The sequence below is a fragment of the Marmota marmota genome, unplaced genomic scaffold, assembly GCF_001458135.2.
Source record: "Marmota marmota marmota unplaced genomic scaffold, marMar, whole genome shotgun sequence".
Lineage (NCBI taxonomy): Eukaryota > Metazoa > Chordata > Mammalia > Rodentia > Sciuridae > Marmota > Marmota marmota.
Genome location: NW_025999960.1, coordinates 5,962,427 through 5,978,323, shown reverse-complemented (window position 1 = coordinate 5,978,323; position 15,897 = coordinate 5,962,427). Strand labels below are relative to the sequence as shown.

At 34.2% G+C, this 15,897-nt stretch overlaps 1 protein-coding gene across 1 annotated transcript in view; it reads left to right on the top strand.

The window, feature by feature from the left end:
- The window catches only part of Cpne8 (copine 8), a 193,049-nt gene that overhangs the window by 149,124 nt on the left and 28,028 nt on the right, over window positions 1-15,897 (top strand). Inside the window, exons 14-15 of the mRNA XM_015493226.2 lie at window positions 5,930-5,976; window positions 11,173-11,354. Coding sequence (XP_015348712.1) covers window positions 5,930-5,976; window positions 11,173-11,354 — 229 coding nt within the window. The remainder of the gene's footprint in view (window positions 1-5,929; window positions 5,977-11,172; window positions 11,355-15,897) is intronic.

Here is a 15,897-nt window from a genome sequence, read left to right as displayed (position 1 = left end):
TTTCTATAAAAATTCACGGAGAACATTATCATATCTCAACTAAACTCATTTAAACTAGGACTTATAAAAGAAACTTCTATGAATATTAAAAAGTCTTATAAACATTAAGAAGAATCTCATAAACATTGTTTGGGTTAATGTTGTATTCTAATTTTTGTACATTAAAATGCATGCTTAGAAAAGCTTGGGTATCCAGTTATGTGCTTTATGATGCATTTTACAGAAAACTCTTTCAGAGAATTCCATTCAAAGTCAAAGAAAGTTGTATGCATGCTTCATCATAGGGAAATAGTGCTAATGTAGCCAAAATATTGACAATTTATTTTGTAGCATGCAGTTTCATAGTTAATTTTGCATGGTTAGTCTGCACATTTAGCCAACCAAAGCCAAGTCTAAAGGAGCTGAGTGCTGTAATAGCAATGGAATTTTGCAGACCTATTACTAATACGAGAGCTACCCTTTGCATCTTTTCATACTAATGATGGGCTAATTATTTCTGCTATAAACGTAGAACTTTTTTAAATATAAGAACTTCTGTAGGAACAAAATTTTATTTATTTAAATTATTGTATTATGGACAGTAGGCTTTGCCCTCTAAAATAGTTTCACTTTGGTAGGCAATTGAAAGGTTGGTGACAGGAGAAATAATAAAACAATAGTGGCTTACCAAAGGCAGGTAGTAGTGGGGTACTTGACGTTGCTTAGAATTGCTAATATTGAATGAAGACTGCTCCTTAGTAGATTGCATTATGGGTTGCTTTTAACTTCTCTGCAGACAGTGCCTTTCTTACTCCTGCATTGGTGGGAGTTTTACTGCTTCACCTTGAACCACTGACTGACAATTATAGTAAAGATTAATGAAAAATAAATTTATGACAATGTAAAGAGACCTTGCCCCTTTTGACCCAACAGTGATTCATATGAACCAGGAGAAGATGTCATAAGACCTCATTCTCTAGCATGCAGGGGTGTTTGTCGTGTGCAGGTACTTAAGAGTTTTATTTATAATATTTAGTGTACTTCTTCAAAGAAGCCATTACCTGTTTCTCAAAACAATGGTGCAGACAGTTGTTAATTTTTCAAGGAGACACAACTCTCTGGCTAGTTGTGATCCTAGAGCTCAAGCTGTAGTCTATATGATTGACATCTCACTGTCTTTCTTCTAGGTACCATTTCTTCTCTAGCACTCAGCTCATTTTAAATGGAATTCTGGATAGTGTATGTTAATTGTGGTTACATGTTGTGGTTTGATGTTAATTTTTTTTTGCTTATTTTGATTATGTTACTTATGAGATCCTTTTTAAGTATTCCTTAGAAAAAAAAAAGATTAGTAGTCTTGCATAGCTTTTTGACTTGGAGTTCTTGAAGATGAGCTAGCCTCCTTGTGAAGTTGTACTTTAGAACATACTGAAATCAATCACCAAAGTCTGGAGAAAGAACATTTTGTTAATTTATGACAACTAGATTCTCTAAGGACCAAGAATACTAGCATAAACTATTGGGGAATTACATCACTTGTCCTCTAGTTTCTTTTTAGTTCTTACTTTTAATATTTCAATGATCTCTCTGAAACCCAGAGTATTTGGAAGGATAGAAAGGAAATAAGCAGGAGGTCCAAGCTCATAATTACTTCATGTAGTAGGATTTTGTTTGAAGAGGTATCCAGATGATACCTTTTAAAAAGATGGATCATTCATGGTGCAGTCTTGGGTTGGGCAGGTTGGGAAATAAAGAAGCCGGTGTGAAATAAAGAAAATCTGACATGGAAGGATCAGATTTGAGGCAATAACCTGTAACTCTGGTAGACCCAGAAATTTGTTAAGCACTGTACATTCTACATTCAAGGAAGTATGCTGAATTCAGGTCCTAACACACTTGCATCAATATTAGATATAATAACTAATTAATTTTTCAATGCCTTCTATGCACAGGTGTTTTTCTTGTCCCATCTACAACAATCCAAGGAAGTTTTCTTTATTATTATTACAAATGAGGTGCAAAGAGGTTAATTAGTTTTATGAAAGGCACATTACCAATAGCTGGAAGTGTTTATATTGGAATTCACATTTATATCTTAAAACCTGCCCTCATTTAGGCAAATCTCCAGAGGACAGTATTCCTGGGAATAGTTTATGAGCAAGGGAAGCAGCAATTTTGAACAGGCAGGAAAGTTTGGAATCTAGCAACTCAGTACTGTCATTAAAGTACTTCAACTACTTTTAAAAAAGAGGAAAAAGTTAGGACAAAAAAGGGTATAAAGTTCATCCCATGATGAGATAGGGTCACTCAGGCTGGGTGACAGTGCCCGAGGCAAGGGGCCTAGGAGTCCACAGCAGGTCCCAGAACTGAGGTATAAACTAGGTTGTATGTTGGCAAATCAAGGCAGAAGCAAAGTCCTGATATGCATGTTAGGGTTGGGTGGGCATCCCAGTATTGGGGGGCTCTAGATTCCATGAGCTGGTGAATCTGAATCTGTTTGTCAGAATTAAATAAGGATGGGGGAAGTCCATCTTTAGGATTCATAATGTGCAGTGTGTACAACAGGATTTGAAATTGGAAATCAATGAAAACAGCGTTTCTATATACCCCCATCACAACTGTTAGTTCATAATAATTAATTCATAATAATAGCTATAAAAAATTCTGAGATGATAGTACTGTATGTGTGTGTAATTTTCTTTGACGTGTGTGTGTGTGCATGTGTGTGTATACATTCTTGTTTTCTGTGGGTCTTGCTGTGCTAGTAAATTCTTTCCATCTTGACATTTAATTTTTCTGTCATTCACAGTTTTTGGAAAGGTGGCAAAGTAAAATAGGAACACTTTCCAAGTATATATTTTTGCAGTACTAGGACATATGCATTGGGAAGTCTCATGAGATGTTGGTACTAGCTTGTGCTATTTGGCAGGCATAACTTTTTTTATATTCTAGGATATGGTGCTCCTATCTTGGATTCTTGAAACCTTGCATTTCTTTTTCTGTTTCTAAAACATAAAATGACAGCTAAAGTAACACTTCCTAAGCAAAATGTTTCAAGGATTTATATGTGATTGTTTTTATGAATATTCTATCAGGAGTCATCTGTGTGAGTTCAGATTTTTTACTTTGACAAGTGATTGATTTTTTTCCTCTAACATTAGACTTCAAGCAATATTAGAGAATGAAAAGGATAACAAGATTATTGGTGGTATTTTGGGGCTTGCTTTTATAACAGATTATTAATCATTGTCTTCGAGAAATCTGCCTTATAGCCTAAAGTTGTCATATTGCTAACATCTTTAAAACATTTATTAATTAATATTTTCTAAATATATAGAATATGGTATTTGATATGATAAATATACATTGTAGTAGAAATGAAAATGTTCAGAAATCATGGAAATGAATAATCTGTTACTCACAGTAAATGTGCAGTTGAGTTTTAGTTATACTTTTGATAATCAATTAGTGATAAAATGCCAGGATGTTTTTGTCATTGTTTTTAAGAATAGAAAGTTGAAATTGTAAAATCTGTAAGATCAAAGATGGCGCTTCATTTGTTTTATTTCATTTCATCTCAGCACAGTGCTTGCCAATTGGAAGATGCTTAATAAGTAATTGCTGAGCTTTAGTTTTTTAAAGGAAAAAAATTCAGTGGTATTATAGTAGGCTAAGGGAACATCACTACCATGAGGAGAAGCTTTCTGTTGTGAGCCACATTTCCCTTCTGATCTGAATAGTGCTGCTGATTCAAAGCAATAAAAGGCAGAAAATCTTTCTGACATGCATAATGAGACAAAGAATTAATCAAACTTTGTAATTATTGAGCCACCAAATATGCATCAAGCACAATGCTTAATTCTTGAATATCTCTCTTACTCTCTGATTACCAAATGGTCTTATTTACCCTTAATGCTAAATGCATCAATCTTTTATATTTAGTATTAAAGCATCCTGGGTCTTAGTGGTACCCTTTAGGCTGGCCTGACTACCCGCCTGCCTTCCTTTCTCTTTCTATCCCTTTCTTTTCTTATCTTTTGTCTTTTTTAAATAAATTCATTATATATATATGTATATGTATATTTGTTTATTTTTTATATATGTATATCTTGAAAATTAAATATATTTTATGTATATATAAAATAAACATAATACAGGATTTTATAATTTTGTTTTTACCATTGGCATGGGAAGATACTAAGTTTTATGAGCAAAACTTTCATTCTGTAAAAGTAAGACAATAGTTCTTTATCAAATTATTGTGCATATAAAATATATTACATATATTATGCACTTAAATATATTTTGCATATAATATTTTATGTAGTTATCTTTCAGTTTTCTTTTTGTTACTGTGTGCCAGGAACCTGCCCTCAAAGTTGGCTGAGGTCACCAACTGAGTTGCTGGGACTTAATCCCTGTCCTTTCCAATTCAAAAACCATACCCTTTCTAAGATACAGTATCCTACCCTGAATTATGGTCACTTGTTCATAAGAAGTTGCATGGCGAAGGTGTGTACTGATGAGGACTGTTCTTTTCAAGCCCTCAAAGGATTTTGGAAATGTTCTCCCAAAAGTCTCACTGTATTCTTTTTTTGAAAGTTTGTATGCACTTTGGTTCATATTGGTTAGTGTTTTGTTCCATGTTAGCCTATATTGTTAGACTACAAACGTGATTTCCACTTCGAAGAGAAGTTATCATATAAGGGAATATAAAGGAAATCTACATTAGTTTTTGTTAAGTGTAACCACAAAAGGTTTTTCAATTGTTTAGGGAAAAGAATGAATGAATTTGATTAAATCCCTGATTAGTATTTAAGTATTTACACTGAATTTTTGGAGAAAGAAGGAAACATTGTCATACATTTTGCTAAGAGAACAAGGTACCTTGAGCCAGATTATTTTTTAAATTCCATCATCATCATCATTTATCCAACATTTCCAAACTTTTAAGCCTTGCATCGGTTGTTCAATGTGTCAAAAGTAATTTTGGCTAAACAATAGTCCAAGTATCATCTTTTCAAATGATTTCCTTTTTAATAGGAATTATTTTTATGATTATAAAAATAATGATTATAGTTATAGTTATAATAACTATGATTATAGTTATTACAATAATCATATCATCATCATTATTTATGTGTTTGATGTCTTCTTTGGTAAGAAAGAGATGAAATTACTTAACAGAAGGAGCCATAAATATTCCTGAGTAAATTTTTTAGGTGAATGCCACCTGTTTGGTTTCTAAATGAGAAAAAAAAAAAAAAGCTAACATAGTAAAAAACACAAAAATCTGACTAATTCAGTAAAATAGTTTTGTTAATTACCTGGGCTGATAATTTTTAAAATATATGACAGATCTCATTAACATCTCCATATTTATGATGAATGAGTATACATATATACACATAGAGGAATACTGCAATTAGAGATGAATATGTACCTGGAGTTCTTGATTTCTAAAGAAAATAGAAGAGAATCCTACTTTCAGGATTGCTGAAAGAAAATTAGTTTAAGCAATATCTTTAGAAATGATTTTAGCAATGCAATACTTTAAGGTGTAGTATGATGACTACAAAATAATTTTGATCTTAATGTAAATTGCTAATAAATACTGGCATTAAAAACTGGAAAATATTTGCAATTTGACTTCTTCACTGTGAGCTATTCCCATAGTTATTGTGGTAAAAAATACAAGTTACTTTTATTCCTAGGACTTTAATTTTTTTATTGTATGTAGTATGACTATATTTTTATCAACAGTATTTTTATCAAGTTTTTATATTGTAAAACTGTCTATCTAATGTTATCCAATGTATATTGTAATATATTTGCATATAAGTAACATTTAAGAAACTTAGTCACACTAAAAAATATAACACAAATGGAAAACAAACTCCTTTTGTGCACTTATTTGCTTATTAATGATTCTCATTTATTTATATTCTAGAACACAAATCAACTTCACAGTGGCTATTGATTTTACAGCATCAAATGGTGAGTATTAAGACTATTCCCTGATAAAAGCTATCACCAATTAAGTGAAAAATACATTTTTATTTTTATGAGAGTTAGGTATTTCATTTGTATCTTTACATACTTCTGAAGTTTTTCATTAAAAAAAAATCACATAGGCCAGGTGTAGTGGCACATAATCCCGGTGGCTAAAGAGGCTGAGGCAGGAGGATCGAAATTTCAAAGCCAACCTCAGCAAAAGCAAGGTGCTAAGCAACTCAGTGAGACCCTGTCTCTAAATAAAATACAAAATAGGACTGGGGATGTGGCTCAGTGGTCGAGTTCAATCTCAGTACCAAAAAAAAAAAAAAAAAAAAAAAAACAATTCAATTTAAGTTAACTGATTTCAAGGATACCAACACAATTCAGTGAGGGAAAGAATAAGAATTTTTTAAAATTTACTTATTTATTCTTATTTTTTATATATGACAGAATGTATTTCAATTCATAGTACACATATAGAGCACAATTTTTCATTTCTCTGGTTGTACACACAGTAGATTCACACCATTTGTGTCTTCATACATGTACTTAGGGTAATGATGTCCACCTCATTCCACCATCCTTTCTATCCCCAATCCCTCTCTCTTCCTCTCCCTCCCCTTTGCCCTATCTAAAGTTTCTCCATTCCTCCCATGCTCCCCCCCCACACACCCATTATAAATCAGCATCCACATATCAGCCTTTGGTTTTGGGGGGATTGGCTTACTTCACTTAGCATGGTATTCTCCAACTCCATTCATTTACCTGCAAATGCCATGATTTTATTTTCTTTTAATGATGAGTAATATTCCAGTGTGTGTGTGTGTGTGTGTGTGTGTGTGTGTGTGTGTGTATCAGAGTTTCATCATGTCAGATTAGACCTGACTTTCTTAACAAGACTCCCATAGTGCAAGAAATGAAGTCAAGAATCAATAAGTGGGATGGATTCAAACTGAAAAGCTTCTTCTCTGCAAAACAAAGTATCAGTGAGGTGAAGAGAGACAGCCTACAGGATGGGAGCAATTTTTTACCACATGCGCATAAGATAAAGCACTAATCTCTAGGAAATATTAAAAAAAAACTCAAAAAACTTAACACCAAAAAAACCCCACAAATAACCCAGTCGATAAATGGGCCAAGGAAATGAACAGGTACTTCTCAGAAGATGATATAAAATCAATCAAAAAATATATGAAAAAATGTTCAAAATCTCTAGCAATTAGAGAAATGCAAATCAAAACTACTCACTCCAGTCAGAATGGCAGTTATTAGAAATAAAAACAACAATAAGTGTTGGTGAGGATGTGGGGGGAAAGGCACACTCATACATTGCTGGTGGGACTGCAAATTGGTGCAGCCAATCTGGAAAGCAGTATGGAGATTCCTTGGAAAAGGCAGAATGGAAACAGCATTTGACCAAGCTATCCCACTCTTCCATCCATACCCAAAGGACTTAAAAACAGCACACTACAGTGATACAACCGTACAGTGTTTATAGCAGCACAATTCACGATAGCTAAATTGTGGAATCAACCTAGATGCCATGTCTGGATAAAGAATAATAATCTTTTTAAAAAGTGGTGCTTGGACAACTGAATAGACATGCAGAAGAATGAAGTTAGACTCTTACCTCTATGAGATTTAAAAAAAAAAGTCTCAAAATGGAACACAGATGTAAATGTAAGAGCTAAACTTATAGAAAACAGGTTGTATCTTGCATTTGGCAGTTGATTCTTAAGTGTGACACCAAAAAACATGAACAATAAGAAAAAAATAGATAAATTGAACTTCATCAAAATTAAAACACTTTTGTTCCAAAGGAGACTATCAGGAAAGTGAAAAGACAAACTGCAGAATGGGAGAAATATTTACAAAGCATACATCCTATAAGGTCTTATATCTAGAATATATGAAGAACTCTTCTCCCATCCAAGTACTAACCAGGCCCGACCCAGCTTAGTTTCTGAGATCAGATGAGATCGGATGCGTTCAGGGTGGTATGGCCGTAGACTATGAAGAGCTCTTCTAACTGAATAAGAAAAATAAACAAATTTTTAAAAATAGGCAAAGAATCTGAGTAGATATTGTTACAAGTAAGGTATACAAATGACCAGTAAACACATGAATACATTCTTGGCATGCATAGACTTCAAGAAATAGACATCAAAGTGTAAGATTTCACAACTATTTAGTTGGCCATAATCAGTATTGGTCAGGATGTGAAGAAACCAGATATTTTATAATATTATGAATGGGTACATAAAATGATGCAGCCACTTAGGAAAACACAGTTAGTCAAATTGTTAAATAAAAAGTTACCATACGACCCAGCAGTTTTGCGTCTGGATATATGTCTAAGAGAAGTGAAAACGTGGACAGAAAAACTTGCCAGTGGATTTTTGTAGCAGCAAAATAGCCAAAATATGGGAACAATGCAAATGTCTGTCAACTGATAAATTGATAAACAAAATGTAGTGTATTCATACAATGGATATTGATCCACAATAACCAGGAGTGAAGAACTGATGCATGCTACAACATAGACGGATGTTGAAATCACAAGCTGGTCACAAAGACCACATATTATGGGATGCCATTGTATGACATATTTGGATTAGGAAAATCAGGAAAGACATTCACTGTTTACAGCTGGGGTGGATGGTAAGGGATCAATAGCTAATGAGTACAGGGTTTATTTTTGAAGCAATGAAAATGTCCTAAAATTGATTGTAATGAGGGTTGTGCATATCTGTGAGTATATTGTAGTAAAAAATGATAGAATTGTAATTTACAAATGATGTGAATTATGTCTCAGTAAGCAGCTAAAAGTCTATTTAAGTCTAATGTTCTTACAAACGCCTGGTGTTATCTCTAAAATAAAATCAGCTTAAGTGTGATATTATTCTAGGCTTAAAACTATTGTAAATACCTTAAGTAAAGAATGATAACTAAGGTCAAGAGCTGTGGAATCTGACTGCTTAAATTCATATTCTAGTTTTACCAATTATTTACGCTATATGATTTAGAGCAAGTTATTTAATTTGAAAGATGGGTATAATAAAATTACCCATGCCATTGGTTTGTTGAAATGCTTAAGTGAGATATGAAATAAGATGTTCAATATATGTTAGATTCCCTGTTATTATGAATATATCATATTAACCTATTACAGTTCATTCTGTATAAATACCATTGCAGATATAGAGGAAAGACAAACACGGTCAGAGACTCTTGGAGTTGGCAGTTAATTTTTTAATTGCCAAATTTTGTAGTGCAGAACATCAGAGCCATCAGAGCCATAAGGATATAAAAGAAAAGATAGCAAGGGCCAAGCTAAAGAAGAACGTTGTTTGGTACACAGAAGACATAAGCTGGAAGAGAAGAAAGTTATTTTCAGGACAGGGTGGAAATTTGAGAAGTCTGTAGAGAGGAGAGGGAAGTATCATTGGTATACAATGGAGATGGTTCAGATAAAGATGCTGAGAGAGGGGTGGGGTCCTGCTACACATGAGAGGTTAAGATATTAAGCATGCTGGGATTCTAATGGTTTGGGTTTTTTTGTTTTTTTAGAGAAATATAATTATTTGTCATATTGCCACCATTATTTGAGAGTTGCATTAAATAACCATTTAGTCCTTTAATGGTATTCCTGTTTCTGACTAAAGTAGACTTTTGACCAAATGACAAAGTCCCTACTTTAGAAGGACATAACAGAAAAAATTGTACTGGATGAATTAAAAAGAAAAGGAAGACTTTATTCAGAATTATAGCAATTTAATAATATAATCAAGAGTTAAGAAGAGAAAAAAATTGAACTCTGGGGCTCTGAAGCAAAAGGCTGGAGGGATTTGAATGCTAGGGTGATTTAGTGGGACATTAACTAGGAGATTGGTCTATGTGAGCAGGCCTCTGTGTTTGCTGATTTGCTCTTATTGAAAGCAGCCTCTTAAATATGCAGAAACTGGAAGATAGTAGTACTGTATTTTTAAATGATTATATTTCAAAGGAATGCCCCCCCCCCCGCTTCTTAAGGAAGATACTTCATGGTTATAGAATTTTTCCTTTTTGAGAGGGAAAGAAAGAATTTACAGTTGCAAGTTTTCTAAAGCAAATGCTGTAAGAAAAGTGAGGTCAGGGTCCTAGAGTCAGGAAGAAACCATTCAAAAGTCAGTCAAGTTGAGGTGAACCTTAAAGACATCTATAGAAGACTGTCTTAGAAATTTCGTCACGCAGAACCAACATGTGAATGCTGGTAACCTTTTGGAAATACAAATGCATTTGTGTAGTTATATGTATTATAAACCAAGAGGAATCTCTCTTTTATTTTGTTTCTCTCTGAATTGCAAGTATTTATTGTTATTTTTCCCCCCTTAAATGTCTCAAGGCCTTCCTTCTTTGGGCCTTGGTTTAATGTGGAATAGAGTCGTATGAGCTATTACAAGTCCAATCAAACTTTCCATTTTCACTTAAGATACTGAATGGACTTGGAGGCTGCCTTTGTGCTGGCAGTTAAGGTGACTCAGTGTGAACTTCAGTGTGTCTGAGTGGTGTTTTACATTCGCTCTCAAGGTCATCTCCATTCAGATGCATCCCCTATATAGAACAAGCATTTTAGAAATATAAAACCTTATGGATAACCCAACCAATAATAACAATAATAGTTAAGCCTACAATTCTGTGATACTTTTTTTTAATTTTAATCACTTTCAAACACATAACCTTATTTTGTCCTCCCAGATATCACTAAGGGAGGATTTATTTTACAGATGTTCTCCTGGAAATGGAGAGACTTACCTCTGGGCCACTGGCTCCTAACCTACTGTCTAGTTAGCAAGTCTGAATATGTTTCCAATCTACGTATTTAATCACCTTGAATTTGAAAATCACTGTGCTCTGCTTTTCTTGAATGACAAGTTGGGATAGTTCTCCAAAGTTCAACTTATATTTATAGTTATATTTTAGGAAGGGCTTACAATTATTGAACGCATAAATCATTTTGGTCCTCTGACTGTAGGCATAAGAATTCAACCTGTATCTTAATATCCATCAAAAATGAAACTATTAGACACACTATGGAAATAGGCAGGAAATCATGATTTTGAATATTTTATTCTGAAATGGACATCAGAGAACAATGTTGTTTAAAAATATCCTTAGCCTGATGACTTATGCTTGCAATACATTTTCTGTTGTCAGGCAACCCTGCCCAGCCCACTTCTCTCCACTACATGAATCCTTATCAGCTGAACGCCTATGGCATGGCGCTGAAAGCAGTGGGAGAAATCGTCCAAGACTATGACAGTGATAAGATGTTCCCTGCTCTGGGGTTTGGTGCAAAGCTGCCTCCAGATGGAAGGATATCTCATGAATTTGCTTTGGTAAGAATATACCAAAGGGATTTGGTATTTTGAAAAATTCATATGTTAGCTATTTTAACATTGATTTTCTGCTTATTCTTTACTCATTTGTGCACAAACTTTCATAACCATAGAGTCAGCTTCATTTTGGTAAATAGTTGACTTAGAAATGTGATCTTAATGGAAAACGAAGATAAATTAGACGATGAGTAAATCTAACTGAAGTATTTCTAATTTATAAATTGGAGGTCTCTTCTTTTTCTGTTGCTGCATAACAGACATCCCTAAAACTTTGAGGCATAAGACAACATCATTCCTTTATGCTCACAATTTGTGGGTCAGAAATGTGGAGTAGCACATTTCTCCTTTTCAATAGCTGGGGCCTCAGCTGCTATGACTTGAATGGCGAGAGAGCTGCATTTGTTGGTTAGGGCCATACTTCTGAACTTCAGTTCTCCTGTTGGTTGAATTCCTCAGGTCTTCTCTGTGTCAAGTATCCAGGGGTGCATGTGTTCCCTACTATCGCTTTTTCATCTGAGTTCATGTCCAGTGCCTGGGCTGAGATGGCTGAAAGGGCTGAGGCTTCCTGGACATCTTTCCCCTTTTAGATCTGGTCTATCCAAGGTTGTTGTGGGCTTCATCCTTACATGGTGGCCTCATCGTGGTCACATGGCCCAAAATGAGTATTTAAGTCTGAGACAGAAACTCCAGGGCCAGTCATAGCATAGATGTAGAAGTCTCTATTCTTTACGTAAGTTACTGAGGCCATCCCAAGTTTAAGGTAGGGAAATTAATTTTCACCTCTCAGTGGGAGGAATATCAGAGAATGCCTGGCTATCTTAATTACCACCTTTCTTCACACCTGAGGAAAGGAATGACTATGTTAAACTAAATGAAGCTTATTAATTTTTCTTACAAATGATAATTCTCATCCTATGTGTGATTTTTTTTTCTCTTTTCCTCTAATTATTTCGTTTTCTGCTTCTACTTCCTCATTCATTCCATGTAACTACACCAATGCAGATATAAACTGCTAAGGAAGGATTTTTTAATTTGCATTTTTATCTGTTCTTTGATCCCAAAATAACACGTATAGGATAGAGATTGCTATGGTTTAAATGGGTCCTCTTCAAAACTCTGGTGTTGCCAATGGAATAGCATCAGAAGATGGGAATTTAAGAATTTAAGGATTGATTAGACCTTGAGAGTCTAATGGAATTAAAGCCTTAATAAAAGAAACTTAGGCTAGCACTCAGTCTCTTACCCTTCTACCTCTGTCATATGAGGACATAGCATTCTGTGTTATAAATTACCAGCTTCAGGTATGCTGCTGTTGTAATTCACAATGGACTGAAACAGAGCTCTTTAAACCCTATGAAAAATAGTCTCCCAAATTGATGAAGAGAGCAACAATAATTATGGTCAATGATGATGATAATGTGTCAACTTTATACATTATGATTATTTTTTTCAAAACCCTTTTTTTTTTTTTCTTGAGTAGGTAAAACAGGGCAGGTTAAGTGGTCTTGATTCAGTGAGATGGTATGTGATTTGGGACTCCATAATCACTATTGAGGCATACACTTTATACTTATTATCTTCTGTAATCTTTGTAACTCCTGGGAGTTAGATATGTCATGGCAGATACATTGCACTTCTCCTATTGACCCAGTGAGGAGAGTACCCCCGAGAGTTGTATATGTCAAATTCAGAGGCTTAGAAATTAACCAGAGTTCCAAAGGATAGGACTTGAACTTCATTCAGTCTTTTTTCAGGATCTGGGCTCCTAGCTGCTACCAAACTGTATCCTATGAAATCACTCTCATCCTGTCACTCAGATGCATGCGTTATCAACACAATGATATTTCCAAATGCTTTGATATGATTCATTTCATCTTGGTCAAATATGTTTTGAGAAGAGTATTTTTATTTCTGTACTTATTCTTGCTTTTCTATTCTGTCACCCAGACACTTTCTGGGAAGGTTGCTGCAGGGTTTAATTCTTTCTTCCATGAAATAGCCCACATGTCACACTCTCAGTGTCAAATAAAAATGAGTGTCTGTTTGGATTTTGTTGGGTCTTAGAGAATTAAAATCTCCCAGAAATTTATAAAACCATGAAAATCATTCATGTGATCCTAAGTCTTAAGTGCCTCAGGAAAAAGGTCATGAGCTATTTTGAAACCTAGGAAAAGGAATAATTGTGTTAAACTAAATGAGGTTTATTAATTTTCCCTCTACACTTTTTTTTTCACCCTTGTGTATAATTTTTTCTTTATAATCTCTCCTACTTTCCTCGGCTCTGCTTTTTTCTACCTCTGTATTCACTCCATGTGGGCAAACTTATACAGAGATCTACTTGTAAGGAAAGATTTTTTATTATTATTATTTTTCACCTTAAGCTTTTCTTCTAACACAATTCAAATCTTTCAGCATAGGTATCCTACCCTCTGAAATCTATGAATGAAACCTAGTCTCCTAAATTGATGATAAAAATAATGGTTATGTGGATGGTGATGATCTGAATGCTTCCATTTAGTATTACGTAACAATGGTATTACTTTAATTTTTTTCAGCACACTTTTGTTTTCTTGGATAAGTAAGACTAATGAGGATTAAGTAGGTCTTGGATGAGATATTTGGTATGATGTCTGCTAACACATTACATTAACCTCATCCTAAATCACTGTAATAGATATAGAGAGAGGTACCAAACATGGCAAATACAAAAGCTTGAGTCCTGTAACAATCTGACAATAAATGACTACATAGTAGTAACCAACCCTCATATCTCCATGGTAAAAATATATGATGTACATTAACTGCCAATGTAATGAGATATTGACATATAGTGAGATTGAGATATAGTCACTATTTCACCAAATCGATTTTTTTTCAGATGGCAAAGGAGGCATATTTGAAAATAAAATAATTCCTGGTGAGTGATTTTGGCTAGCACTGATGTTGAAATTGAGCTTTTGTTTATCAACAAAGCCTCAGATAAACTGAGTCTTTAATGTGACGCATGTATAAGAATAGATACCATGGGGAAAGAAAAGGGAATGGGAAAGGAAAGAAAGAATTTCCTACAGTTTTAACACTTCAAGTTGTAAAAAGAATGAGTCATCTCTCCCCTCTCTTTATAACTTTTGATGACTCCTTGTAGGGCTATTCTAAAATGCAATCATGTGGAGTTCTAGAAGAATATTTCCAATGGGCATGTGGCCAGGGACCTTTAAAAAGAAAGGCTTCCACATTGATCAGCAGAGAAATGCTACTCCTGTCCAAGTGATAGCTCCTTCTAAATGTCTAAATCTCTTGCATACCTTTCACTTATTTTGGCATTTATAGAAATCTGTGCATTTTAATTTTTACATAGATATCTTTCTTCCAGCTAAACACTAACAATTTAATAAACAACTGTTTTTAACACTGCACTATACATACATAAAATAAAAGCTCAAAAGATGTTTGTTGGTTGAATAAAAGGAATAATTCTCCCACATTTTTCCCATAGAAAAGAAAATTTCCAAGCAACAACAGACATATTTTATAGCACAGCAATAGCCTCTAACAGCTTCTCTTCAGTGTCTTATCAGCTTGTTAGCCCTGCTGAAAACTGTTATAGGCTACAGGCAGCAATAGATGCTATGGGTTTCTTGCATGGAACTGAATCTAAATCTCAGTAGGATTCCTGAGGCAGCCATGGGGAGGGAAAGGCATGAGAGCTTAGACACTTCCAGCCAGGTAGGTTTCTGTGGTGGAATTATTGCTCATTTGACTTCAGTTCTTTATTCTTTTCTACATATTTACAACTCAATATTCATAATTTTATAATATAAAAAGTTATTAATTAAAAATAAGTTATGAAGTAGGGCATCCTTTGCCTCCTTCATTAATAAACAACAGAATTAAGTGAATTTAATTTTAAAAACATCTAGTTTTTATCTAGCTCTTTTATGCAAGAGCCACGTATATATTCATTTCAATATCTTTTAACAAGCAAAAATTGATTCCATGTATAATTGTTTAAAGAAATTAGTTTTTAAGCAGACTAAAAATCCTTTGTAACTCATTACAACTTTACCATTAAAAAGAAAAGCATGCAATGGAGGAAGGATAGCATCTTCAACAAATGGTGCTGGGAAAACTGGAAATCCATATGCAACAAAATGAAACTGAATCCCTTTCTCTCGCCATGCACAAAAGTTAATTCAAAATGGATCAAGGAGCTTGATATCAAATCAGAGACACGCCGTCTGATAGAAGAAAAAGTTGGCTACGATCTACATACTGTGGGGTCGGGCTCCAAATTCCTCAATAGGACACCCATAGCACAAAAGTTAATAACTAGAATCAACAAATGGGACTTACTCAAACTAAAAAGTTTTTTCTCAGCAAAAGAAACAATAAGAGAGGTAAATAAGGAGCCTACATCCTGGGAACAAATCTTTACTCCTCACACTTCAGATAGAGCCCTAATATCCAGAGTATACAAAAAACTCAAAAAATTAGACAATAAGATAACAAATAACCCAATCAACAAATGGGCCAAGGACCTGAA